The sequence below is a fragment of the Dermacentor silvarum genome, chromosome 11 (genome assembly GCF_013339745.2).
Source record: "Dermacentor silvarum isolate Dsil-2018 chromosome 11, BIME_Dsil_1.4, whole genome shotgun sequence".
Lineage (NCBI taxonomy): Eukaryota > Metazoa > Arthropoda > Arachnida > Ixodida > Ixodidae > Dermacentor > Dermacentor silvarum.
The window spans coordinates 26,404,589-26,431,235 of NC_051164.1; the positions used below are offsets into that span (position 1 = coordinate 26,404,589).

At 47.2% G+C, this 26,647-nt stretch overlaps 2 protein-coding genes across 2 annotated transcripts in view; both read right to left on the bottom strand.

Moving 5' to 3' along the window:
• Positions 1–10,541: 10,541 nt before the first annotated feature.
• On the bottom strand, positions 10,542–16,975 carry LOC125941649 (uncharacterized). The gene is made up of 2 exons (XM_049659414.1): positions 16,629–16,975; positions 10,542–11,037 (listed from the first exon to the last, which is right to left on the bottom strand). Exons 1-2 carry the CDS (start codon positions 16,965–16,967, stop codon positions 10,669–10,671), a joined length of 708 nt encoding a protein of 235 aa, XP_049515371.1. The 5' UTR covers positions 16,968–16,975; the 3' UTR covers positions 10,542–10,668.
• A 1,193-nt stretch (positions 16,976–18,168) lies between these two features.
• The window catches only part of LOC125941270 (neprilysin-1-like), a 52,130-nt gene continuing 43,651 nt past the window's right edge, over positions 18,169–26,647 (bottom strand). Inside the window, exons 5-6 of the mRNA XM_049658251.1 lie at positions 20,587–20,895; positions 18,169–18,636 (exon numbers count right to left, since the gene is read on the bottom strand). Coding sequence (XP_049514208.1) covers positions 18,169–18,636; positions 20,587–20,895 — 777 coding nt within the window. The remainder of the gene's footprint in view (positions 18,637–20,586; positions 20,896–26,647) is intronic.

A 26,647-nucleotide genomic window follows, 5' to 3' on the forward strand; every position in this document is an offset into this window, starting at 1 on the left:
GGACGAAAGGAGGCAAGATCTTTGTGAAAAAGAATGAAACAGTGTCTCTTGTCGGAATCGGTAAACAAGCCAACATGCCTTTTTCTTTCCGCCAACTACCGTACTTCAGTTCATTTAAAACAGAATTTCGATGCAATTCTGATGAAAGTTTCACCATTGTGAGCGTTAATATTAGAAGTATGCGTAAATACTGGGAAGAGTTTAAATTTCTGGCTGAGTCTGCAGCTGGATTTGTGGATGTTTTTGTATTAACAGAAATCAATGTTTCCCAAGCTTGCCTTAATACTTTCACCCTACAGGGCTTTTCAGCACATTTTGTTACACGAAGCGGGCGTCGTGGCGGAGGCATTGCTCTTTGTAAACGACAACTGCGAAGCTTTTTCTGTTGATGTTTCTTTTGTGCATTCTGAATCTATGATGGTCAAAGTTTGTAAGAGGTCATTTACTGTACATATCTTATCGGTCTATCGACCGCCTTCATGCAGCCTCTCACGGTTTCTTGTAGAGCTTGATGAAACTCTGCGGCAGTGGAGCTCAGTGGACCAATTCTGCTTGATCGGGGACTTTAATATCAACATTTTATGTCCTGAAAAAGTATCTGTTTGTGATTATCTATCTACGTTGTCCGCTTATGGTCTGGAATGTACAATTGGAGCTCCCACTAGAGCGGAATTAGTTAATAATTGCCTAGTGCAGTCCTGCTTAGATCACATAGCGGTCAGAGCTCCCAACTGTACATTTAGGTCATGTACTATTTTACAAAGGTTGGCTGACCACTACTTTGTAGCATGCCGTCTTGTATTACCGGATGCGCCTGGAACGCCGTCGGTTGGAAATACACCCGGGAAGCGCAAATGCCTTGTCCCTATAGTTAATCAAGCTAAGTTTGATAATCTTATCGTTTCGTTTGACTGGGCATCCTTAACCAAAGAAGATGAAGAAGAAAAGAAGAAGAAGAAGCCTTCCCTATCCTGCGGTCCTGATGGCATCCCTTCCGCAATCTTAAAAGCCTACGGCGGTATATTTGCCCCAGTATTGACATCTATATTTAATAGCTCTCTGAATACTTCCACCTTCCCTCACATGTGGAAAACTGCTCGTGTTTTTCCTGTATTTAAGTCTGGCTGTAAAACCGATGTCTCAAATTATCACCCGATTTCTCTTCTCTGTGCCACGTCTAAGGTTTTTGAGCTTGCTCTTCACAACGTATTGTCTTGTACTGTGAAGAACACATTGATTCCGAATCAGCATGGATTCCTCACAGGCCGCTCTACTATCACAAATCTCGCAAGCTTCATGACACATATCTCCGCGCCGGTACTTCAAAGGGGGCAAGTAGACACCATATATTGCGACCTCAGTAAAGCTTTTGATGTGGTAAGCCACTCACTGCTTCTCATCAAGCTTACGCACTTTGATGTTCACTCGTCAATTGTAAATCTATTGCGGAGTTATCTTATTGGTAGATCATGTTTTGTTAACGTCAACGGCCAAACGTCTTCATCGTACATGGTAACCAGCGGCGTTCCTCAAGGATCAGTGTTAGGACCACTCCTTTTTTTAATTTTTATTAATGACGTTCTTTCCGCCATTCGGCATTCTTCATTCCTCCTATATGCTGATGACATAAAGATCTTTAAGGCAATTCACACTGTTGATGACTGTCGCATCCTGCAGTCTGACCTGCTTTCTTTTTCTAAATGGTGCACAGATAACCTCACCTTGAATGCTGCTAAGACCAAAGTCATGACTTTCACCCGCAAAACAGCAAGCATCTCTTTTTCTTATTCAGTAGATTCTGTACCATTGTGTAAGGTCCGTGAGATCAATGATCTTGGTGTACTTTTTGATACAACCTTACACTTTTCAGCTCACACTAAACGCGTTGCAATGCGGGGCATGCGCACTCTTGGCTCTGTTTGCAGACTGTCGAGAGAATTCAATTCTCCTACACCGTTCCGCAAGTTGTACACAACAATCTGTCTTCCTCAACTCGAATACGCGTCGGTCGTCTGGAATGGCATTTCTAGATCCAACAGTGACATTATAGATCGGGTCCAGAAAAAGTTTCTAAGCATATATCATCACCGCTTTGCAAACAAGGACTCTGGGCCCTGCTCTAGCACTGTTGGATTATTGCCATTGCCCTTACTTCGCTGCCGACGTAATCGTGCTGACCTGCTTTTTCTTTTCAAACTCCTTCACGGTATCCTCATGTGCCCCGAACTCCTCAGTTGTATCACATTTCGTATTCCGCGCAAAATCACCAGAGAACACAGACCTTTCCATGTTGCTGCCTGTCACCACCAACACTCAACCGTCCATAGAATACAGAGTCTTTATAACGCCCACTTTCATGACCTTGATATTTTTCACAACTCTCTGTCTTTGTTCTGCTCTCAGCTTTCCGTTGTTGTGTCTTAGTTTCACCATATTGTTCAATTTCCCTTCTCCATTTTATTATGTATGCATTTTGCGCCTTCGGTTACATGTATGTACACTTTTCTTTTCAAGATTGTAATTTTTTATTCATTGTTTTTTTTTACTGATACTCCCCTGCAGTATTTCTTTTTCTATGTATACGTGCGCCAGCACCCAGACCTCACGGTTGTTCCTGGGCACGATAAATAAATGATTGATTGATTATTATTATTATTATTATTATTATTATTATTATTATTATTATTATTATTATTATTATTATTATTATCATGGTGAGTTTGTCTTCTTGCTATTTTAACTTTATAATTTCCTTCACCGGTGTTCATTTGGGCCACTTCCTCATTTCCCCAGACAGAAAGCATAACCCACTGCGGGTGCATGGCAAGAAAGGAGTGCTTATTATATTTTTTTCACTGAGGACCTCATAAACCAGATCGAGAGACTCAAACTCACAACCACAGGCCGAGCAGTCCTCCGACGCACAGGATACGCAACCAACCTAGAACTTGATGGCGAACGTAAGGAAAAGATCATGTCGAAGCTCCGAGATTGTCTACAAGTTCATCAGATCCCTCGGAACATGCGTCCAGAACACCATCGAGGCAGACGGCTCGCCAGGGTAAACGCCATCAGACATAAGCACCGTAACGACCCGCAAGCGCGCTACGTGGACGCAGCCAAGTATCCGGGCCGAAACGCTTTCGCCATCAGCGTCACAGACTACAGGGGAACGACACTGGCGTTGGCTACAATTCTCGCCAAACACGCGGACACAGCAGAGGAGGCCGCTATAGCACTCGCCACCCATACAAGCGACGATGCCATAGTGGTCTTCACCGACTCTCAAACAGCGGCATGCAACTACATGAAGGGCAGGATCCCTGTCAAAGCGATAAACATACTGAAACGTGGCGACACTCCTCCCCCCTACACCTGCATCATGTGGGTTCCGGGACATGAGGGACTCGAAGGGAATGAAGCGGCACACACCGCGGCCCGCGCAAGCGTCAACCGGGCCTCCCAGCACGAGATTTTCGACATGTCCGACCCACCCAAATCAGCGGAGGAAACGGAACAATGCCGCTAACTTATCAAGCGCTACTGCAGCACTATCGGCTTGGACGCAGGGTATAACCCCCACCACATTCAAAACTAACGAGAAACGAGGGCACCGACTACAGGCGACTCCAGAGCAATACCTTCACCCACGGAAGCTTACTGCATCACTTCCACCCGACGATATACAGCTACACCTGTCCACATTGCAACGTGCCAGACACCTTGGCACACCTCCTACTGCAATGCAAGCACACCCGAGCACGCATTACAACGACACAACCAATAGCAGCAGACGCAGACCCAACCCTCCTCGCAGAGACGTGGGAGGCTGCGATCTCCAAGCCGGACCTGGTCGACCAGCGCGAACTCGTCGCCCGGGCCCGGAGGGCGATCCAAGCCAGAGGGTTCTTTGAATAAGGGACCCTCCCACCTCGACTGCCAACTAACTCACTGTTTCAAATAAAGGTTTATTCATTCATTCATTCATTCACTGAGGACAAAAATTAGAAGTTGCATTTGGAATGTAAGACCACAGGAAAATATGTACTAATGTACTTGAGGGTAAATGGTAGCCGAAATCAGCCGACTAACACAAGTAGATTTCGACTGGTAAGCAGTACCGTTGAATTATAAAATAACTTAACGGAGACCTAGAAGTGTTATACCTCGATGGCTGCTCTACATGATCATCGCTAAATAAAAGTAAACAATAGTGATGAAAAGAAAACGTGGGCAGCTTGCACTAGTGGTCCAAGGCTGGAGTAAACAGCGGAGCTGGTCATCGACCTAGCTTCTTCCAGGTTTTACTAGGCTTGGCTAAATTTTGCTAGGAAATGTCAAGTGCTGCTAGGCACGGAATTTCGAGTCGGCTCGCCGCCGACGCGCCCATTCTTGCTTGGCCGCGCGACGCGCTTCGAGATGAGCGGTTTCCTCTTCGGGTGTCCGGATCTTCTTTGGTCGTCCCATGTCAAGAATACATGTACTCGCCACAGAGTCAACGAGAGCTCTGCCGTCATCGAGGCAGCTCCGAGCTTTATCTCCCCCGTGACGTCATAGCCGAGCTGCGCCTCCACACTTGCCGGTGCGTGGCTGGTCGAAACCTGCCGAGCCGCCGCCAGATCGAGGCACCTGCTGCAGTCACGGACACCGCGCGCGTTCGGCGCTAATGCGGGGAAACGGGGAAGCGCGGATGGCGTCGGCCGCAGCTCTGCCCGTTACCTCGTTGATGCTGCTACAATTTGTTTCACTCTCTCTCTCGCTCTCATTTTCTCTTTCTCTCTCCCGAACATTGCGCGCGAGGCGAGCATGCTCTCCTTCCCCCTCTTTAACGTCCTATGTCAAGGCAACATGTGCACGACACGGACAGGAGGCGAAGCACACGCCGCTCCGCGAGGTGGTTGCTAGGCAACGGAGTGACGTCATAGCTCGGTGAGGTTTTGCGGCAGGCGGCACTCTTCACGGTTAACTAGAACAGCTTCTCTGTTAAAAATGTATTAAGGAATGGCAGGAAGGCCTATTGCCAGTTGATACTGCTGAACAGCCGATGCTGCCTTCGTTAGCTACTTCAGTTTCATTGCATTTCATTTTCATTACAACCCTCTCTTTCCGTCTATTCCTCCTTCCTTCCTTCTTAATTTGACATGAGAACTATAGTTCCGTACATTTTAGCACAAATTCCACATTCCAACAGCACTTACATTATAGCAGTCCTGAATACATAGCTCTGGCTATACTTTAGAATAATCCACCTATTTTCGGCCAATCCCGCATGCTGAATATGAGCCGCGTGTATGTTGGACAACAGACACAACAACCGAAGAATAACGAGACATGTATTGGTAAGCTAAACACATTAAAACAATTAGCCACATTCTTTAAGGGTGTGTATTGTCTTAGGGTGAAATAAACCTAGGTACTATACCAAACGACGATAGCGAACACACGTCACGGCGATGTTATTTGAACTGTTTTTTGAAGCAAACACAAGTTGCCCCCGTCTGCACCCTGCTCCTCTCTCTCTCTCCTGCTACTACGCACGATCGCAGTTAGGTTTAACGGCACGCTACGTGAAGACGTTAGGCCTAACAACGGTCAGCCACGGGTACACCGCTTTTTAAACATTAGAATATAGAGCGAAGGTAAGAGTGTTCGGTAAAAGATGCTAAAATCGCGCTATGCCCTCATCAAATTGGCACCTGTTCTATAAGCTATGGAAAGAAAAAGAAAACCGGCGCCTTTGTCACCAGCGTTCATTTGAGCTTAAAAAACCTAAACCTCATGTTAAATGCTTGCGTAAATCAGCCGACTAATAGAAGTATCAGATTTGGTTTGGTATGCTATACCGTTTCATTAGAAAGTAACTTCACTGAGAGCTAGAGGTGTTATGCCTCTGCTTCAGGGATGGCAGGAAGGGCTATTATGTGGAATAGAAAGAAGAGGGCCAGGCGTGACAGCGCCGTCCTAGGATCCGGATTCTAACAGGGTCATTCTCTTTTGACAAGAGTACGTTGCAGAGCGTTGCACTAGCAACAAAAGCAGACTAAGAATCAGGCTTGCCGACACTTATTGTGCCATCCAGCCTGTTCCATGTTTACAATGGAAAAAAATGGAGACAAAGAAATGTAAGGGATGACTTGAGTATGTTTTTTGCTTTTTGCACTGTAAATCATGGATATGTTAGACCGGCCAGAAACACACTTATCAAGTCTACTGCAATGCACATGATTTTTTGAAATGTAATTTATCAGCGAGGGAAACCTGCACTCAAAAAAAATCTATCCTGAAACTCAAATTCTTGCAAAACTGTTAAGTAAATGATAATGATCCAATGATCCATGAAGTATACAGTGGCCTGTATAAATGATAGCGGCCTCATTTCGCAACATTATTTCTTCGAATACTAAAGAAAACTACGAAAGTTTTTAGCGTCGACTAACAGATGGGTTGGGTTGTTGACAAGAAAGCACTCGTCCCGAGGCAATATCAGAGATCCGTGCCACATAGCAATACAAATGATTCCTTTGGCAAAGGATTTATGTCATTGTACATGCCTTTTTTATGAACAAAAGCCATGCTCCCTTGTGAAGCTGTTGCTTCTGAAATCTTGGCAAGGGCTTGTTCTGACAGCACGAGTCTGTCGATAACAGTTCATGACTATCACAAGACTGTAGTGCCATTCAGGTAATTTGCGACCAGACAAGCATAGACTGTCCCACAGATTGCTCGCAATGGTTGTTAGCACATCCAGACATATAACAAATATACCTAATGTCCCTCTTTTTCTTTACTGGGCATGCAATTGCAGGACAATGATGTGTAAGTGGGGCTGGATGAATGCATAATACCAGGGTGGTGACTGCAGGTTCAATTTACTTTCAAATTAGTGGTAGTGTATGGCACTTGATTGCAAAGCACGTATGGTGCACAACAGGAGGATAATACTACCGTTATGCTCTCCTCGTTGTCGTCAGATAGTTTGCCTGTGCTGTCATAGGAATAGGGTGTGCATGCTCGGAACCAGTCTTGGATGCCTTTGTTCACTGATACTGCAAGTGGAGATATCACGAGAGATCATGCGTATAAAGGGCCGCAAGCACAGCTTGCCGCCCTTTATACGCAATGCCTCACGACATCAAGTGTAGCAGAAAGCTGGAAAAACGCCAACATTATACTCATCCATACGAAGGAAAACCTTAAATAAATTAAGAACTAAAGACCCATTAGCTTGCTTTCATTATTGTATAAATATTCACCAAGATAATTTCAAATAGAATCGCAACACTTCAGCCAACCAAGATAACAGGCTGGCTTCAGGAAGGGATTTTGTACGCTGGATCATATCCATGTCATCAATCAGGTAATGGAGAAATTTGCAGAGTTCAATCAACCTCTCTATATGGCTTTCATAGATTATGAAAAAGCATTTCATTCAGTAGAGATACCTGCAGCCATAGGGGCACTGCGAAATCAAGGAGTACAGGAGGCATGCGTGAATAATTTGGCAAATATCTACAAGGATTGCACAGCGACCTTGGTTCTCCACAAGAAAATTAGAAAGATACCTAACAAAAAAGGGGTCAGGCAAGGCGATGCAATCTCTCCAATGTTATTCACTGCTTGCTTAGAAGTAGTATTCAAGCTCTTAGACTGGGAAGGCTTAGGAGGGAGGATCAACGGCGAATATCTCAACCTTCGGTTTGCAGATCACATTGTCCTATTCAGCAACAATGGGGAGGAATTACAGCTAATGATTGATGACCTTCACCGAGAAAGTGTAAGAGTGCGGTGGAAGATTAACACGCAGAAGACAAAGATAATGTTCAATAGCCTGGCAAAATAACAAGAATTCAGGATCGCCAGTCAGCCTCTAGAGTCTGTAAAGGAGTACGTTTATCTAGGTCAACTACTCACAGGGGACCCTGATCATGAGAAGGAAACTCACAGCAGTATAAAATTGGATTGGAGTGCATACAGCAGGCATTGCCAAATCCTGACTCGGAGCTTGCCACTGTCGTTGAAAAGAAAAGTGTACAATCACTTCATTCTACCGGTACTAGCATATGGGCAGAAACATGAAGGTTAACAAAGAAGTTCGAGAACAAGTTAAGGACCGCACAAAGAGTGATGGAACGAAAAATGTTAGGCCTAACGTTAAGAGACAGGAAGAGAGCGGTGTGGGTCAGAGAACAAACGGGGATAGCTGATATTATAGTTGACATCAAACGAAAAAAAAATGGAGCTGGGCATTGTCATCTGCAAACCGAAGGTTGCAGAGATATTCGCCGTTGATCCTCACTCCTAAGCCTTCCCAGTCTAAGATATGAAATACTTCTTAGCATGCAGTGAATAGCATTGGAGAGATTGTGTCTCCTTGCCTGACCCCTTTCTTGATAGGTAACTCGTCTACTTTTCTTGTAGAGAACCAAGGTAGCTGTGAAATCCTTTTGAGATAGTGAATAATCACAGGTACCCAATTCCGCGTTGCATTTTAACCACAACAGTGTTTCAAGCAAATGGTTTCACACTCCTTTTTTCTACTTTGTACTTGTCAATTGACCATAGTTCTCTGTTCCTCTGACTGCACTTCACTTACCTTTTAACTAGGTTATTGTGTTCTCCCATACAAATGTTACCATTTTTCATCACTACTCCCAGGTGTTTTTATTTCTCTGCTCGTACTGTTTCATTTCCGTGTATAGTGACTGCCAGATCACTAGTGTGATTAGGCCCTAAAATACCCACTTTCGTTTAACTCACAATACCCCTAGAGGTCCAAAGCAGCCTTACCTTGAGTCATTCGTCACAATGACTTGAGCATATGTATTTGAGGAATATTTGAAAAAAGCTAGGCCGGAGCAGATGCCCCCAGAATTCACGACGTCACGGAGATTTTATGCGGGAACACAGCGTAGTTCATTTTTACTAATAGTGAAAAAAAGCTAGGCCGGAGCAGATGCCGCCAGAATTTATGACGTCACGGAGAGTTCATGCGGGAACACAACGTAGTTCATTTTTACCGATAAAGAAAAAAGCCAGGCCGGAGCAGATGCCCCAGAATTCATGACGTAACCGAGAGTTCATGCGAGAACTAAGTCACCACCGATTTGACATGCTTGCGCGTTTTATGGGTTTGCAAGGCTCTACTCACGGTAAGCGTGACGACTCGCTTAATGATTGTCAGCCCGCAAATGCGCGTAAGGCACGCAAAAAATGACAAAGTGAGATGGGTAGAGCGACCGATACTGTAACGACTGATCATCCGTAGAAGCCGTGGTGTGACCCATTAATGTCGTGCACACAGTAGAAGGCAATCAAGGCTCTAACGTACAAATGCTCGATCCGCAAAAGAGGTTGAAGACGGCTTTGAGAACCGGGAAGCTTATTATAGCCTCAAGGATCACAATGCAAGCCTAGTGACAAACCTTACACCTCAGTTATTTTTTTCATCATCTGGGTACTAACACCCGGAGTAAATACATGGCGTGATTGTGTACAGCTTACACACCGCCACGTCGACACCATGGCTGCCACATTGCTTCGAAAAAGAGAACAAGAGTCTGTCCTCTGCAAAAGAATTATCGTGAAAAAAAAAGTAGAAAGCAGAGGTTACACTCGCAATGCTCCTTGCCCGTTCTATCTCGCTACACGCAAAGTCCATTTTCATATGCATACACGCCACAGTGATAGTTCTGTTGGTGCGCCGATTGTGCAAGGTTCTTCGCACAAACACTAAGACGGACACGTGACTTATACGGCACTGTCCTACAATAGAAAAACCACAGCAAGGCGCGAAACACTTTCAAAATAGCACGAAGATGAATAGCTTGCACATATACACGCGTGAGGAACATAAGGAGTACACGTCATTAGCACTTGTTCATACGTACGCACTGTTGGGCAGCAAGAATGGATACGTATTTATACACACGGGTATCCAGTGAATGACGAAAAACAAGAAGAAAAGGTGGGAGGGGAAGACGTCCATCCCGCCAAGAGACTAGATATAAGCTCTCTCCAATGCTTGCAACGCGCCGAAAACTATATAGCGTGTCACATCACACACTAGGGAACGAGATTCGGCATGAATGGGTGATTCATCCCATCGTCAACTGCTAATTTATGCCACCTGCGAATAGGATGATCACAGAGACTAGCGGTGCACCATGGGTGGCAGGTGGGGAAAGTGCAGCCGCTTTTCATTTCCTATTGGATGGCTGACGTGAACCGCGCGAGCTTTGCTGCGCTGGATGCCACCCACACGAAAAGCACTCTTGCTGCTTTTCTCCAAATGCAAGGAGGGACACACATTTTACAAGGAATAATGCTGAAAAAAATGGCACTTCACACGCGACAAGAGATAAACTAGTACCCTGGCTCATCCAATTTACGCTAAACAGGTTCATCCATCCCCCCATCGTTCCGAATAGGAACGGACACATTAGCGTTGTGAAAGTGCCGCCTCTTTGTAACGTTTTTTTTTTCCCGATCTGCTTAGCTGGGCGGCTTCGCAAGACTGTCTCTTGATCATCGGTTGAACCAGGAAAATGAAACACTAATTTCAGCCCGGCCTAAACATATATACACGTTCGGTAAATGCGTTAACACTGTCGATATGTCCGAAACATGCCGCGAGTTTGAAGCGCAGTTTCGGGAACACGGTTATTATGTTTAAAAAAGAAAACTATTTCCCCGAATACCGCGCGATATATAGTGCCGTTGCGGCGCCCAGAGTAAGAAGCTCGGGCACTTGTCCTCGGATCGCATGTGGCTGTGCGGCCGGCAAGAGAAGGCGTTCGCGAAGTCCTCCTTGTGCCTGAGGGGTTCGTTGCACAATGGCGTGCCATTCTCTTCGCCGCAGTGCGTGTAACAGTGAGCCACGTAGAAGAGCTGGTGGCCCGTGAGCGGCACATCGTGCAGCCGGTCCTCGTCGAAGGACGGTACCAGCTTGAGCACCGAGAGGGCGATGTCCAGGGCGGCGCTGTCCAGCATGTTGGTCTCCACTAGCGCGATCCATTCGGCGCTGAGCTCCTCTTGCCGCTGGAATAGTGAGGAAAATGACAAGACTTAATCATGGCGCGCGCCTGCAGTGGGGTAGTGGGGCGGAGTGAGGAGGTTATGGGCCTATAATTATGGGGTGGTTATAGGAAGGAAAAGGCAGTAGACGCGCGTTAGGGCGATCCCGGTTAAACCGAATGTTCTAATATTAAGACCAATATGCGACCGTCTTTTTTATGTAGATTCAATGCAACAAAGAAAAATAAATCTTCCAACGAAGTGCGCATTTCTTTAAGCCAAACTACTATGGCCGTCATTGACGCCGGCTTGGCTCAACGTGATTGCCCGGATGGGTAGAGTTGAACGAGCCACACGAGAGGGAAATTGTGTTTCTGGACATAAATATTCACGCAAGCGTCGAGAACGACATGGGAGCCTGCAGGATGGCTCTATAGAAACCGTAGCTCAGGAATTGTCGAGGTGCCTCTGGGGGCTAGGAGATATTCCAAATGCACAGTGCTCTGGCAACACATGCCGCGGCCGCCATCTTTTCTACAGCACAGTTTGCGGGGTGGCTCTATGTTTGGAGGCTCGATGTTCGTCGCTGTGGGGCGATGTTCGTCGCCGTGGGGCTTTCAATGATTATTGAAACAGTGTGCCACGAGTCAGCAAAGCCACGCCAGCGGGTTCCTACACCCTTGAAAAGCCCTCCGAATGGCAATCTCAAGAAGTGTACTGTATAACAGCCAAAATCTAAGCCGAGCTTGTTTTCGCTGCGACTTGCGCTTCGGGCCTGAGCTCTAAGTGCCCTAAAGTTTCTGAAATCTCCTTGCATTGTAATACTGTGCCCTAGGTTCATTGCGTCCACAAGGAAACGCCGCTCATGTGCGCTGCGTCATCGAACCTCAAAACGGATAGCAAACTTCCATTCACGCAACGGACGAGCACTGATTCCTGAAATTGTATATGAGTTACAGCGCGTGCATGTGTCGGGAAGACGGAAGTATGGCCACAAATCTGAGGACGGACGAGCCACGGACGACGGACGAGGACGGACGGACGTCCGTGGAGGAATGGAATGGAATGGTGGTCCGGTCGTCCGTCCGTCCGTCCGTCCATTCCATTCCATTCCATCCATCCGGATGTCCGGATGGATGGATGGAATGGAATGGAATGGAATGGACGGACGGACGGACGGACGGATGGACGGACGAATAAATGTATGGATGGATGGATGGATGGATGGATGGATGGTATGAGTGCCCCCTTTGAAACAGGGTGGTTAGTTGCGCCACAAAACTTGTTCTTATTTTGCCTAATGTTCAAGCTATATTTTTCAGAAAACACGGACGCAAATAATTCCCAGCATCAAACGTTTTGAACCATGACTCGTAACTCTGTATTTGTACGCCTTAGTTTGTTGTCTTCCTACTTTTCTGCCACCATACCTCCAATCGCCTCTTACCAAGCTCTACTGCGGACATGTTTACTTTCCCCCTGCTATCCCTGAAACCAAGGGCTTCAAGGAGGCCAGAGGAGCTCAAACTGGCATCTGGGTAAATATCTTCACATTTTACTAAAAGATTATCTTTAGTTTGCCTAACTTTACCACAGCAAGCACATGGTCTTCATACTTGGTGTACCTCGCTTTATACCTACCCGCTCTAAGGCATCCTAATGTCGCTTTGAAAAGTAAGGAGCTTCCCTTTGAGTTATCTTAAATTCTTTCTTTCCTGATCTCGTTTTTTTTCTTCCTTTGAGATATTTAGTCATATTTTTGTTTTCCATTGCCGCCACCCATTAGATTGTCTCAGTCTGTCTCACTTTGCGTTTGACGTTTTTTGTTGCCATGTTGCTAACCATGCCGGTCGCATACTTGCTGGTACGCTTCGTAATGTTTTTCCTGTACAAATATATGAACCCTCTCGCAACAAATTTACTTTCTTCCATAGTCCTCAGGCACACGAGACGCCTAGCGCCCTCTGTGTGAGGGCGTCCCCATTACTCTGCGTAATTTAACGGCACGACTACAACACACAAAAAAAAAGAAAAACGAACTCTCCTGAAAACAATCATCCAGGCGCGTAGCCAGAATTGGGGGAAGGGGCTAAGAGGGGACGGTGCGTACGAGGATGCGTGGCTTAAAACAACGTGCGATAACACCCACCTGCCCCCCCACCCCACCTTCTAACTGCGTGCCTATTGCAAAAAAATCATGGCTAAGCCACTGCGGTTGTCAATTAGGATTTGATTATCTTTTAAAAAGACCAACTTTGCAATGCGACCTTCGGCTTGGTTGAAATATATGGTAATAAAGGTAATATCTTAGGCATTACGATTACCTCACTGGCCGGGTCACCCGCGCAAATGAACAAATATCCCCAGAAATAATTTTTTTAACATCAAAGCTCGAACTTGCTCAAGATTTTCCCGAATGGGTCTTTTTCATATATCGATCAAATCCAAATTCACAACTGTGTGTGTGCGTGTGTGTGTGCGTTTCCGACATTCGATTTGTTAAGTGCGGTGCACATTCAGGTAGGCAATGTCGACCGGATTCTCACCGAGAGAGGGCGCTAGGTGTCGCGCGGCTCGTGCCCTGCATTTATGGGGATCACAAGTGATCGGCGAGTTGAATGTCATAACTTGGTTTCAAGTGGCCTTCCGCCGGTGCCGCAGCACGTATCATGAAGTGATCCCACGATGGGGCACATCGTGTTCTCGCCACTGCCCGATTCTGGCGCTGCCTTTTAAATGCGAAGCATTTCTTGCCGGCGGCTCTGTCCGTGCTTCCCGCGCGCCACACCCCCACAGCGCATGCGCATCCCCTCCCCCTCTCTTACGCTCCCCCCTTTCCTCTAGGAAACCGGAGCGGCGCGCACGACAGGTGGTGCGACAGCTGCATACTCCGCTGGGGGCGCCACGGTAGTTCCGCGGTATGAAAATGACGGAGCGCGCGCGCCTCATCGCAGCGCCGCGATGAGCACTCGGGCCGCTGCCGCGAAACCATCTCCCGCTGCTTCGCATCCACACATGGTTCCATTTAGCGGGAGATGAAGTAATTTTTTTCTGCTTCCGACGTCTTTATGAATCATGAATCCACGGAAGTTAAAGGTACACTCTAGAGCAACACCAAAGCAATGTAGACTAATGAAGCGTTCTTTAAAATTGCCGTTTTTGTTCATTGAACAACAATAGGTTCATCATTAGACGATAAATTGAAGGCAGTGGTCACACGTTCTTAACTACGCACCGAATCCCCAGAACATATTGTAAATATGGCGAAATAAACAAATCTTGAAATCTACACGCACCGCCTTTAAGAAAGGGGAGGCGTGAGTGCGCGGCCAGTGCTCCGTGACATTGCGTTTTTTCCTCGAGGCATGACATAGGCGCGACAGGTACAAAATGGCGCTCATGGCCCCCTTTTGCTTTCGTGACGAGACGCAAGCTTAAGGCTTTGCCTAAGGAACTGAAATATGGGTACTAAACCTAACGTTCTTGATAAAGCAAAACAGCAGCATAACGCCGTTCGCCACCAAGGAGGGTCAGCTCACCAACAGAAAACTTGTAGAAATACTATGGTTGCCCTAATAATTGTCGTGTACCTGTCGTGTACAATATGTCGGTCCTATGAAGTTGAGCCAGCAGAGATTGGTAGCTTGAGGACCACTAATCCTATGTTTTCCTGGATGCCGCTTCGCTGCTCGACGAGCCGGGCGCAGGTGAAGCTAGCGGAAGTGTGGTGTGGTGCCGCGTGCTGCTGCTGCTCGTGCGTTCTCACCGAATAGCTCACACTCAGGTGATTATGATGATTATAATGATTTATTGGCATCCCCTTCGAAACTGGGGGGGGGGGGGGGAGAGAAAGTCACCTAGCATGTTTGAGTGACTCAGGTATGTTATACATGCTGTTTATTCTAGAATTTTTTATGCATTCTTTTTAATCTTTTCTGTCTTCCTCAAAACCTCTATCTAAGTTGTAACGCTACCTATGACTAACAGATCCGGTAGTAGCAATCTCTTTCCTGCTTTTTTTCCACCAATACTCTAGACGTATTTTACTTATCTGTACTGCTAACTGGTTGATGCTTCCGTCCACTTTAAATCCAAGCCCTCCTGGAAGGTGTACTTTCCCTAGGGGACTCAGTCTCACTGGGTTATTTATCCCTTCGGATTCCATTAGGGTGTGATATTTTCGTATGCAGCATACACATGCCTCATCTAGTTGCGAATATTTGTTGCGGTATGTTTTTGTCCTTAAGACCCGGCTCGAGCAGGTTGCTTAAGCCGGCTCGAGCCCAAAGCATGTCAACCTGCATTGCCTCATTTGTGGTTTTGCCGTGGGCTCCCGAAGCCAACCGGCTTGCCAATGTTTGGTTAACCTCCAACCCCGACAAAACATCCAATTTTAAGCACAGAATGACATTTGCGACATAAGCGCTGGCACCATCACTCCTGTCCAGATTCCACGTATCACCTCATACTTACTGTGCCATAACAGCTCCCTGTATGCGTTGTCGTAGGTTCCCTTAATATGTAGGAACGCCACCAAGATACGTTGACATTACTTGTACATGCGGTAGCATCCATTTGCGCTGTACAATGTGGAAACAGAAATGCAGAGCCATTCTCAGCTAGAATAGACCTTTATCAGCGGCGCGACGGCTGCAGGATGGCGGCGCCATCTACGAGCGATAGCTCACACTACTTCGCCCGTAATAGCGAAAGGTAGGGGTGCGGGATTTTTGGCCGCTGGTGGAGAGGGCGACGAGGACGCGACAGCCCAAACATATGGCGCGAGAAGCCAGCTTTGAACGCTAGTTGCTTTCAAATGTGCATTGCACTGCAGAGCTCCTTTTTCTGGGCATCCTCGAGCCAAATGCGAAGGTGCACGTGAACACTGCCTCGTAAGCTTCGCTGTATAGATTCCTACAGGGCACGTTGGACCTGTGTATTTTTTTTCTTCGTGATTGTCCGCGTTTTAGAACAGCTGTCGCGTCTGCATGGTAAGAGCTTTTGCGATATTATGAACCCGTATATCCGATATTTTTTGTGACATGAATTGCTTTGTCAGTCACCGGTGTTTCTAGCGCGCGCCACGTATGTTAGCGACATTGGCGGCGCTGCAATAGAAAGTTCTGGACGTCTTCCGGAAATGCTTTTCCGGCCTGCTTCGATAATTTACGGTAGAACAGGCAGGTGCTATACGGGAAGAAAATAGAAATGCCGCCAATAGAGAAATAGCGGCACTTTTTGTGCTCCTTTCAACACGAAGTACCGCTGCGGAATCAGGCTGGTTGCAGTCGACGTCGCTCGATGCTCGATCCAGCCTCCTATGCTAGAGATGACTGGGTCCGACCCTTGCTCGCTCCACGGTTGCGTTCTTTCATGAGCGCTGATAAGGGTGCGCATTCTATAGGTGTGCCTAGTAGCTCGCAGGTACTGGTAACCGAGACGTGCCCTGTGTATTGTACCCCGTGTGTTAGGGTTAACATTCTCAACCAACATGTTAGCCTAATTTGCAATGAAATAAACACAACCCCACCAGGATACGTTGACATTACCTGTACATGTGGTAGCTACCATTTGCGCTGTACACTGTGTAAACAGAAATGCAGAGTCATACCAACCTCCTTATCCTTTATGTCGGAGAAGCAGAATTGGAAGCTGTCCAGGGCGTCTGTCCCGTGGCCTTGGAATCGAAGCTCCATGTAGGACTCGATCGTTGCCTTTGCCACTTCGACGCCGAAGGTGCCGAGGCGCACTGGCAGAGGTGCCGTTCGGTGGTACATAGGCGGTTCCAAAATGGACGGCTTGAGGGCGTAGTCGAACCAGTAGCGCGTAATGCGCGCGTGGTAGAGGTCGTACTGACGCAACCACAGCTGGGGCATCTCGCCGATGTCTGCGAAGTTCGTCCGACGCTTGGCCTTAATCGCGTCACGCAGGTTCTTTATGAAGCTGCCCTCCATGTCCGGGTATTTGGAGAACCTGCACGGAGTAGGAAAGCACCGAAATTTCAACAAGAGGGTGTTTTTAAACAAGCACACCAAAGTATCTTTGAGAACCCAGAGCCCAGCGCCCGGCATTGCTGCGTGCTTTTGTACTCCTTTATAGGAGGCAAAAGGAGTACAAAAGTGTACAAATTGAACAAGGAGTACAAAAAGAGTACGAAAGAGTACAACTGCCGGCGGTTGCGCTTTGTGGGTGAGCATAAATTAGAACTCAGAACTGTCTTCTTAAATGCAGCTTGTATTACTTATTTTATCATTATTGCGTAGCGCTCCACGAGCTGCCACGATTGCTTAGTAGCTGAAGGGCTTTGCCGCTGAGTGCAATGTCGAGGGTTCGACTAGACTGGCCGCGGCTGGGCCGTTGGTTACAATCTGGTGAAAAATCATGAGCCATTCCACTGGGTGAACGTGAGTGACCAGCGAAGCTGAGGTGACACAGAATGAGGAATGCGCCTACGAAGAGCGATGGCAAGCTCAGAGACGAAAATGAAATCGTCGCCGGGACTGCGCACCATACGCGGCCGCCCCATTACGACGAGAGAAGCGAAATTCAAACTGAGGAACGGCATCTTGTCTTACATACACGCGCGACGGTGTCGCCGGCCCGGAAGATCGGTAGGAAACTAGACACGAAACCGATTGAAACGCCGACAAAGAGAGGTCGGTTGGAACGTATACATCGCCGACGAGGTCGTCCTTTTGCGCTAAGATACGATCGTAGTATGAAAGCACTATTGTCTGCTGTTGTCGTTTGTTCCTGAGAACTCTCGGTCTCCGATGTCACCATGGTAGTTCAAGGTCGCGTTGCAGGTCCCGGAACCCACCACCCGGAGTGCACAGGGGTATGTGTCATTGCGCTTGGACCCTTTCTACAGTATACCACAATGATCAGCCCACATTTTTACACACGCGCACGAAAAATGTACGGAAGCCTAGCCATAAACGGCTTCAATGCAAAAAAGTACCGTCCAGCCGTGATTTTAGTTCAGTTGCCATTGAATTCGACACCCTGGTCCCGACTACTGATACGTGCTGGCTTGCGTCCTTTGCAGATACTTAACCGCCATTCCTCGTGAGGAGCAGCACATAGGCGAATATAAGAGTGGCGAGCGTCAGTTTAGCCTGGGCTCAACGTATAACCGTAACGCAACACGCAAAGCTAAAACGCCTTGATTTCACTGTCACTGTAATATAACGCATGCATAAACGCTGCTCCGAACCTCGCCTCGATGTCGTCCACTCGGGCTATTTCCATGTACTTGAAGACCACGTCGAGTTCGGCCCACGGGTAAGTGCCGAGCTCGAGCGTCTGGTACACGGTACGGCGCACCTCCCTCGCGATGTGGTGCACGTCGGTGCGCACCGGTTCGGTGTAGACCCGCTGCAGGAACGGCAGGAACAGCGCGATTCCCATGAGATAGCTGGTGAAGACGAAGCAGCTCGTGCGGTGGTACTCCTCGGCATGCTGCAGAGTGTTGTGGTAGTTGGCTATGAGCTGTCGGTTGGCGAACGGCGAGGTGTACTGCACGGCTATCCAGCCTAGGACGAGCTCGACGATGGTCTCTTTCGTGGTGATTAGCTCGACCATCACCTTGAAGTAATCCTCGTGGGTGGTGGAGATCTCGACCTGGGCGCGCGCGTGCGTGGCGCGTAAGCGTGAGCTGCAATCTTGCCTCTCTGGTATACCGACGAAGAATCTTGTCTTATTGTGGTAAAGGCCTCTGCCACGTAGCACACTCGTCTTACCTCCACGCAGGCAAGATTATCTCTTACGATCACTTAATTATTTTCCCCCAAGGTATACACTCTGTCAGTCGTTCAAATAACGTCAGTAAAAGTACTGCCGTGTTTGTTGTACTTGTTCATTCGCTGGAGTCCTGCCAATAGTGCACTTTTTTACAAGTTTCGGATTGCCTGTGTCCTTTGCATGGTCTGAAGGGTGTACTCAGTCTACGGACTCTACCCAGCGCGTTCAGATTTCATTGCCTGTAGTCATTACATGGCCTCTACAATTACGGCTCTAGGAATATGGCTTGCAGCCAGTACATTAGGAGGCGTAGGGGATCTCGAGAACCATCAGCCGGCGCTAACGAATTGTTGCTGGCACGTGGTGGAAAATCGATATGGCGGAGTACTGTGTGCAAAGTATGAGCTGTTGCTGTAGTCGAGTGCTGGAGGAGTATGAGCAATAATGGTTCATGTTACATAACTCTCCAAGCAGATAGTAAAGAATGTGCGATGGCGTTTTTACCGAACGAATGTTTGTGATTCATGTGGGAGAAACAAATGATACAATAATAAATTTCAGAATAAAGGAACAGGAAAAAAATACTGGCTGAATTTTTTTCCATCTGCTGTGTAACAAAGTAGCACTCGATCCCTCACTGTATATAAGTCCACTAATAACGAGACCAACTCGCCGCAATCATCAAAATTCTTTGACCCCCTATTTACCGCGAACTAACAAATTTAAATACTCATTTTTCCCGCGCACCATTCATATCTGCAATCACTTGAATTTGTGACAATTTGCACTTTTGTACTTTTTGTGCTCACACGTTTTGTTCATTGTTTGCTTTTGTTTAATTTAGCCATCCCTGCATAGACCTCGTGTCCGCTGTATGTAATGAAAATAAAAATATACTCGTTGTCTGCGGTTCGCATTTGACGTTGTGGCGCATAGTTGTGCTTAATCTTCGCGAGATCTATAGCCCAAACAACCCATCATTTTTTAAACGCACTAATGCAATTTCAGTAATTACCTTTTTACCTGAAACGTAATTGATTCTCGTCCGTTTCTGCCGCCTATTAGTGGGCTAGTGAAGAATTCGGTAATAGCAGTCACGTGTTCGTTTTCAATGACTGTAGAAACCAAATGCCATTAAAATCCGCTTGGAAATAGGATTGCGGACTTTAATGACCATAAGTTTCAATGGTAACCGAAAGCGATCGTGTGACTGCAATGTCAGGCGGTTTTGTTGACTGCACCGTTTCTGTGTAATGACTCTCCTCACATAACTATTTGCATAGTATTTTGCCCATTCTCGTCCCATTCAGAGCAAAAAGGCTCTACATTACAGAGCCTTTTAAAACGATTTAAAACGTGGTGCATGGAAAAATGGTCCATGACGCTGGTTGGCTTCCTATGATATACTTTATAGAGGTAGTTTAACGAGAAACAAAAGCGAAATCACGGGTAGACGCTGCCATTCATTGCCAACTGCCTGGTGCCAGTCGGCGAACATAACTTTGAACTGGTGCGGCGATTTAGGACAGCACTGCCCACCGCCTCCTATTTTTGTCTATGCCTTGCAAAAGTGGGCGCTTTGCCAATGTGTTAGCATGATTTAGAAATCAGCTTAGCTCATTGTTCTTGTGTAATGTCGTGTTAAAACCAAGGTTTGCGTTCAAGGTATTCCAAAGAAGATAGAAGCTTGCATTTGGAAGAATGTCGTAGTTCCTGGAGGCAGTAGAAGAGCTGAGAAACGTGTATACCTCCGTGCACTCTGACTACGACTTCAAACATTGTCAGCAACCGTAAACGGAGAAACGACGGCGTAGCAGGGTGTATGCTTACACGCTCGTTTCCGGACAAATGGTAAAACTCCTCGATGACGCTGGTCCATCGTTCCCAGGTTCCCGAGGTATCCGAGTGGTTCCTTTCGAACACGTACCTCCTGGGTGGCGCGTAGTACGCTCTTAGCAGTGGCGCCATGATCTGATCCTCGTAATGTAGCATCTCTTCAAATGTGACGCCATCCACGACGCCAACACCGTAGTGGGCGCACAGCGTCTCGAAGTACGTCCGGTGCGCTGGAGATCCCAAGCCAAGATTTAACACGTGGTACTGGAACGCGTCAATGCCTCCGGTAGGACGCGTGACAACCTGCACATTGACAAATGACTTGAATGAGCGCTAAAAAGTAAATCAGTTGCTAAAACGGCAAAGCATTATTGCGATGGCAATTACGCGGACGCTGGAGATGCAATCCCACCATCGGAACTGGCATAGGTAGTGTTCTAATTCGGGACGATCATTTATTGGCATTCCCTTTGACAGGGAGCGGGGAGGAATTGTCACTAGCCTGCTTGATTTAATCAGGTATACCGTACAGGTTTTTCATTCTATCATTTTTGTATACATCTTAACAGTCTTTTCTTCGACAAAACTTCCCTAAAAAATTATGGGATTTTACGTGCCAAAACCACGATCTGATTATGAGGCACGCCGTAGTGGGGGACTCCGGAAATTTGGACCACCTGAGGTTCCTATTTACCTTGTATTGCTACCTACGGTTGTAACGAATGCGGGCGTATCAATTTATTTCCTGCTTTTTTTTCACCAATACCTCAAACGGCTCTTGTTTACCTCGACTGCTGACCAGTTGATCCTTCCTTCCACGTTAAATCCAAGCGCTTCCGGAAGGTGAACGTAATCTACGGGTCTCACTGGGTGAGTCCCTTCGCTCCTGTATGTTTTTGTCCTTAAGCAACAGCTCAACCCCACATAGCAAGACACCGCCCATTGTGTTATGGCACAGATGTTCTCTTCCAATTTCTTCCTTCCCTTTCTTGCAAATCTCCATGGTCTTTTTTGTTTCCGTTCTTTGCATCCAGTCCGCTGTCTGTTTCTCACTCATTTTTGATGACTCTTTGTCGTCTATTTACACTTTCTATTACCCTGCACATGGTTGCCAACTTTCTTTACCTCTCCCTTCATTCGGTGTCCGAGCTTTTCAGGTACAGAGACTTGTGCACTTTAGACTTGACTGGACTGGACAAACTTTATTTGGGTCCTGCGGGACGCGCTTAGGGCGCAGCGGGCGTCTCCCACGTAGGGACCGACAGGGAATACCTGGCGGCCGCTTCGTGGGCCTGCACGTTAGACACCCCAATTTATTTTATCCATATTCCAGAAACTGCCCTCAAAGCTAATTTTTCTCTGCACAACCCATATCAGTCTGCCCTGCCTCATTTGTAGTTTCCCCGTCCGCTCGCAAAGCCAAACAGCCTACCAAGTTTTGATTGACTTTCAACGGCGACAAGATCTCCGATTTGAAGCGCAGAATGGCATTTGCGACCGTTAGCGCGGGCACCATTACTGCTTTCCAGATTCCACTCGCCACGTCATATTTATTGTGTCCTTTTTCGTGGAAGCAGCGTCACGCCAGCATGTCACAGACACGTATAATTAGAACACCGCCATACCAGTTCAAGCGAAACGCTAAGCCTTGTTGTCGCTATCAGAGCTTCACCCTTGCATCGAAACTGGTGGGGGCCTTTTTTTCAGACTCCTGTGTTCCTTCTTACGGCAAAACTATCCAAGGTGAGCACCGTATCCGACGTTGTATTTGCAAATGTGTGCGCTATAGCATTAGTACCGTTGCGTAAATTTGTAAGTAGTTTCTCGTATTTAGGCTCATTTTGGCGTAGCACAAGTTTGCCATGAACTTGCTAGGGCAAGTAGAGTTGCTTGTTTGATTTACAATGAAATGTGGAACTTTTCTTAAGCGTTAGACGAACTAGACCGTCACAGTGAGCTTGCGCAGGAACTTAAGGGCAGCGTCGCTAGCTCTGCTTCATATTTACACCTTTCTTGCCTTTTCAAGCCTCTTTCTGCACTAGGTTTACGTTTCGCCATAGCAGAATCAATTTTGAGTGCTAAAGCTAACCTTAAAGGGGACTAAAGCGAAAAATGAGTCGAGCATTACTGGTATCGCTTCTACACTGCAGAAAGAAGCCCCTAGCTAGTTCTTACTATCAGACGAAGCTGAGCGAGAAAAAACCGCATCAACGAAGAACGAAGTGAAATTTCTCGCGCCAGCTCACTGTGATGTCATGGATTTTGAAACCGTCTCTTCTGGCCTAGTTAATATTTCACTGGTGAAATCAAACTAGATTGTCTTCTAAAACAGCCTCATGGTAAACTTGGCAGGTTTTGAGAACTTTTCCTGCGTCATGATCACCTCGAAATACGAAAAAATACGTTGAAATAGATGATGGCACACTGACCTATCGGCACTGGGGTAAGGCCCGCGAAAAAACGAAAAACTGGAGGACGCCTAAGCTTCGCCTTTAAGAGTGGAACGCGATAGCATTCAACGATCCCTGTCGGCTTCTCACGCTTCCCGGCAACTGCAGCTTATGAACCCGGAATGTTTACCGGGAAACGCTGACTGCGAATGCTATGCTCGAGGGCAAGCTTTCAGGTAATACAAACGGGGCGTCTTGCGTGGGCTGATCCCGGAGGTTGTGCGCACCGCGCGGGAAAAAAAAACTAAGCCATTTTCAGCTTTCTCTTATTGTTTCGCACTTTCAATATTTCGTTTAGAGAAGATTTAACATAAAAGACATGCGTTGTCGGTGTTTTGTTTCATGACGTTTGGCGGCTGCCATTTTTGAAATTCCGAGGAATAACTCCGTCAAGAATGTATAACAAAGTATGGGCAACTTTAGTGATAGAATGGTGTGGCAATATAACCCGCATATACCGCATGCCATATCGCAAGGCGAGGCATATACAAAAGACTAAACATAGTATTTGTCTAGCGCCGACCCCGGAATTCCCGCGGCACGGTGCCCTTAACACTGTCGCGTTAAAAGGCACTTGACGTTTTACTTTCTCCTCAATGAATACAGCCTTTTCCATGATAAAGTTTAGAAAGAATACTAAAGCAGCGTAAATGTCTTGTTGTTTTGCTTTTTAACATAGCTATTTCTAGCAGCGCACCCAAGCGCTCCGCAACTCAACCTAAGCAATTCGCAAAATATGATGAATCATTTGCTAATTTTCCTAGTTCGAGCCTGACTGGCTGGTTGGAATATGATGAAACACGTTATTCAGTCATACCTGATAGTGATTGAGTGAGTGAGCAAATTTTTTTATTATAAGGTCTGGCACGCAGGCCTAGCTGGAAAAACGTATTCATATCTGTCCTGAAGGTCCGCAGCTATCACGAACTCCCATAGGAAGTCGATATCAGCCCGGCCTTGTAGAAGAGTTTGCGGGCAGATCCAATCGTTAAGAGAATGGACCTCTCGAGGCTTGTTTCTGGCGCAGTACTTCAAGGTTCGGACAGTGTCTTTAGTGTTTCTTCAGTGTCGTCTTCTTGTGCTTTCTCTCTCCGTGCCGCCACCATTCCAAAATGTTTCTGCTACCACAGCCCCTAACTATAGAATTTGGACTGCCTTGGGGATCTCGTTCGGGATTGGTTGCGGTTTGGAGTAATCTGGTCCATGACAGCAGCTTTCTATTGTCTTGTCTACGCCGTGCCTTCAGTTCTTCTGGACCGATTCGAAGTTGTGCAGGCATGATACGTGGCCATGAGGCGTGCGATCAGTTGCATATCATCGTGCTCACCGCTGTGCGAGCTGCTCCGATTCTCGGCGCCACCCGTATTTTAGGTTTAGGCTGAAGTTTCCATGTGGGACGCTGTCAATTTTAGTCTATATTGCGCAAGAACTTTGCGTCCTGCAGTAGACAGCGCCCGCCTGACTTCGTGTCCTTATTCCGGGAATTGAGGATCTTAGTCTGACCGGTGGGAGACCGGCGAACTTGTAGGGCCCCTCCACTCTGATGATGTCTTGGGAGGCTTGTAATCGCCCTCCGACTTTCTGGGTAAAGACGCTCTAGCTTCTGGCGCTGTTTCGTCAGAGGAAAGCCGACGGCGCAGTAGCAAGCTTTGGAAGTTATCACCGCTTTTACTAGGGTAGATGCGGTGCGGATACCGGCTCCTCCACGATGGTGCGCAATACGATGAACGAGATGTAGGGCTTGGCACCATTGCTTCTCAAGTTCACTGGGTCATGCTTTGGCTCTCCGTGCCTTATGCATATGAATTCCCAGGATCCCCAGCTGCCTTTGCGGAGCTCGCTGAATATCCTTGCCAGTAAGCTTGAGTATCACCTCCTTGTTTTTCTGGCACGCCACTAAGAAGAATGAACCGGGTCTTTTTCGGGGATGGTTGCAATCCGGTTGTTTTCAGATATTATTCCATTCTCAAGTGCACTTTTTATTGTGGTCTGGTGTTCCTCAGTTGTGTTTACGGGGGCCCCTGGCTCGGTCCATATTGTAATATCTGCATAAACAGCGATTTTGACAGCCTCTGCACACCGATTTTGACATCTGGCTGGCCATTCCTGTCCGCAGTAGTTGAATAGAGTAGGTGAGAAGATGACTCCTAGTGGCACGCCTATTTTGTTCTGAAATTGCGTCGGGTTGCTTGCCCCCGTTCTAATTTCAAAGGTGCGGTCCACCTGAAAGCTTTTCACTATGTTGCATATTCGCTTATCGCCCGCAGAATGTCGTCATGGGTTGCCGTATCTAATGCTTTTTTTGAGGTCGACAGCCACCATGAAGCTGGATGTTTGCCTTTGCCCCATCGGCTGGCTGCCACTCGCCTCATTACGTGCAAGCTGTCGGCTGTACAAAAACGTGGTCGGAAATCTGTTTGGCCTACATCTGCATCAAAGTAAGGGTCCCCTTCGCTCTCTTCAAGTACAAAGTTCAGCCTGTTGAGTGTCAGTGTTTCCTGCAATTTTCAAAGGACTGACGCAACGGCACTTGCCTCAGGTGGCCTATGACATTTGCTGGCTTGCCTGGTTTGGTTAAGGGACCACCACAGGGTGATTCCACTCCTGCGGAATATTACCCGACATACACACGTCCTTAGTGGTAGCTAAGAGTTCTGCCTTGTCTTTGTCGAGGTTCTTCAACGTTTGGCATGTCACTCCAAGGACCAGGAGCACTGCGACCGTTTACCTCCGCAGGTGTGAATGGCCCCATCCCTCGTCGGTGGATGGGGTTAAATGTACATGGATATCTTCGGCTGCACGAACAGACGTTTGCGGGAACAAGGTATCTGCAGCTTGCTTTTCAAAGTCCTGAGCAGAGAGTACCATGGTTAGCAAGACGACAGCCCCTGTATTGTGTTCGTTCTTCTTACCCGACCTAGCTCTGTACGTTCTATCATCATCATCATCATCATCAGCCTATATTTTATGTCCACTGCAGGACGAAGGCGTCTCCCTGCGATCTCCAATTACCTCTGTCTTGCGCTAGCCTATTCCAACTTGCGCCTGCAGATTTCCTAACTTCATCATCCCATCTGGTTTTCTGCCGACCTCGACTGCGCTTCCCTTCTCTTGGTATCCATTCTGTAACCCTAATGGTCCACCGGTTATCCATTCTACGCATTACATTCTATTACGTTCTATAATGTGTGGCAAGGCCGGTCCTTTCGTTGAGCGTCTTGAAATGCTGGAGCCAATGTTTTCTCGACAGTTTCTTGGCGTGCCTCCTCGCCTGCGTGGCCTTGTTGTGAATTGCAAGGAGGTCGTTAAACCTTCTGCCCCCCCCCCCCCCCCCCTGCACGTAGAATGTCTGTCACCTTTCGTAGTTTCCAAAAGGTTGATTGGGTGTAAAGTACCATGCTGGTGGGAAAAAGGTTTTATTTGCCACTTCAAGGCGACCCATCTCTATAGCGTCGGCAAGCGTTCTACATCTGCCTGTTGTTTTTGAATATTCCCAGGCCTCCTTGGAAACAAATTGAACCAGTTTAATTGAATGTAGCTGTGTACACAGTGTCGGAAAGCAAAATAGCGGTTTTGTTAGCAGGTCGACTGCTCCAACGCTGAAA

Bases quoted from the DNA above. Each gene is read 5' to 3' on its own strand.
- LOC125941649 (XM_049659414.1), bottom strand. From the start codon at position 16,967: ATGGAGGGCAGCTTCATAAAGAACCTGCGTGACGCGATTAAGGCCAAG. The intron at 11,038-16,628 runs GTTGGTATGACT...TCACTATTCCAG, and splicing joins CCGACATAAAGGATAAGGAG to CGGCAAGAGGAGCTCAGCGC.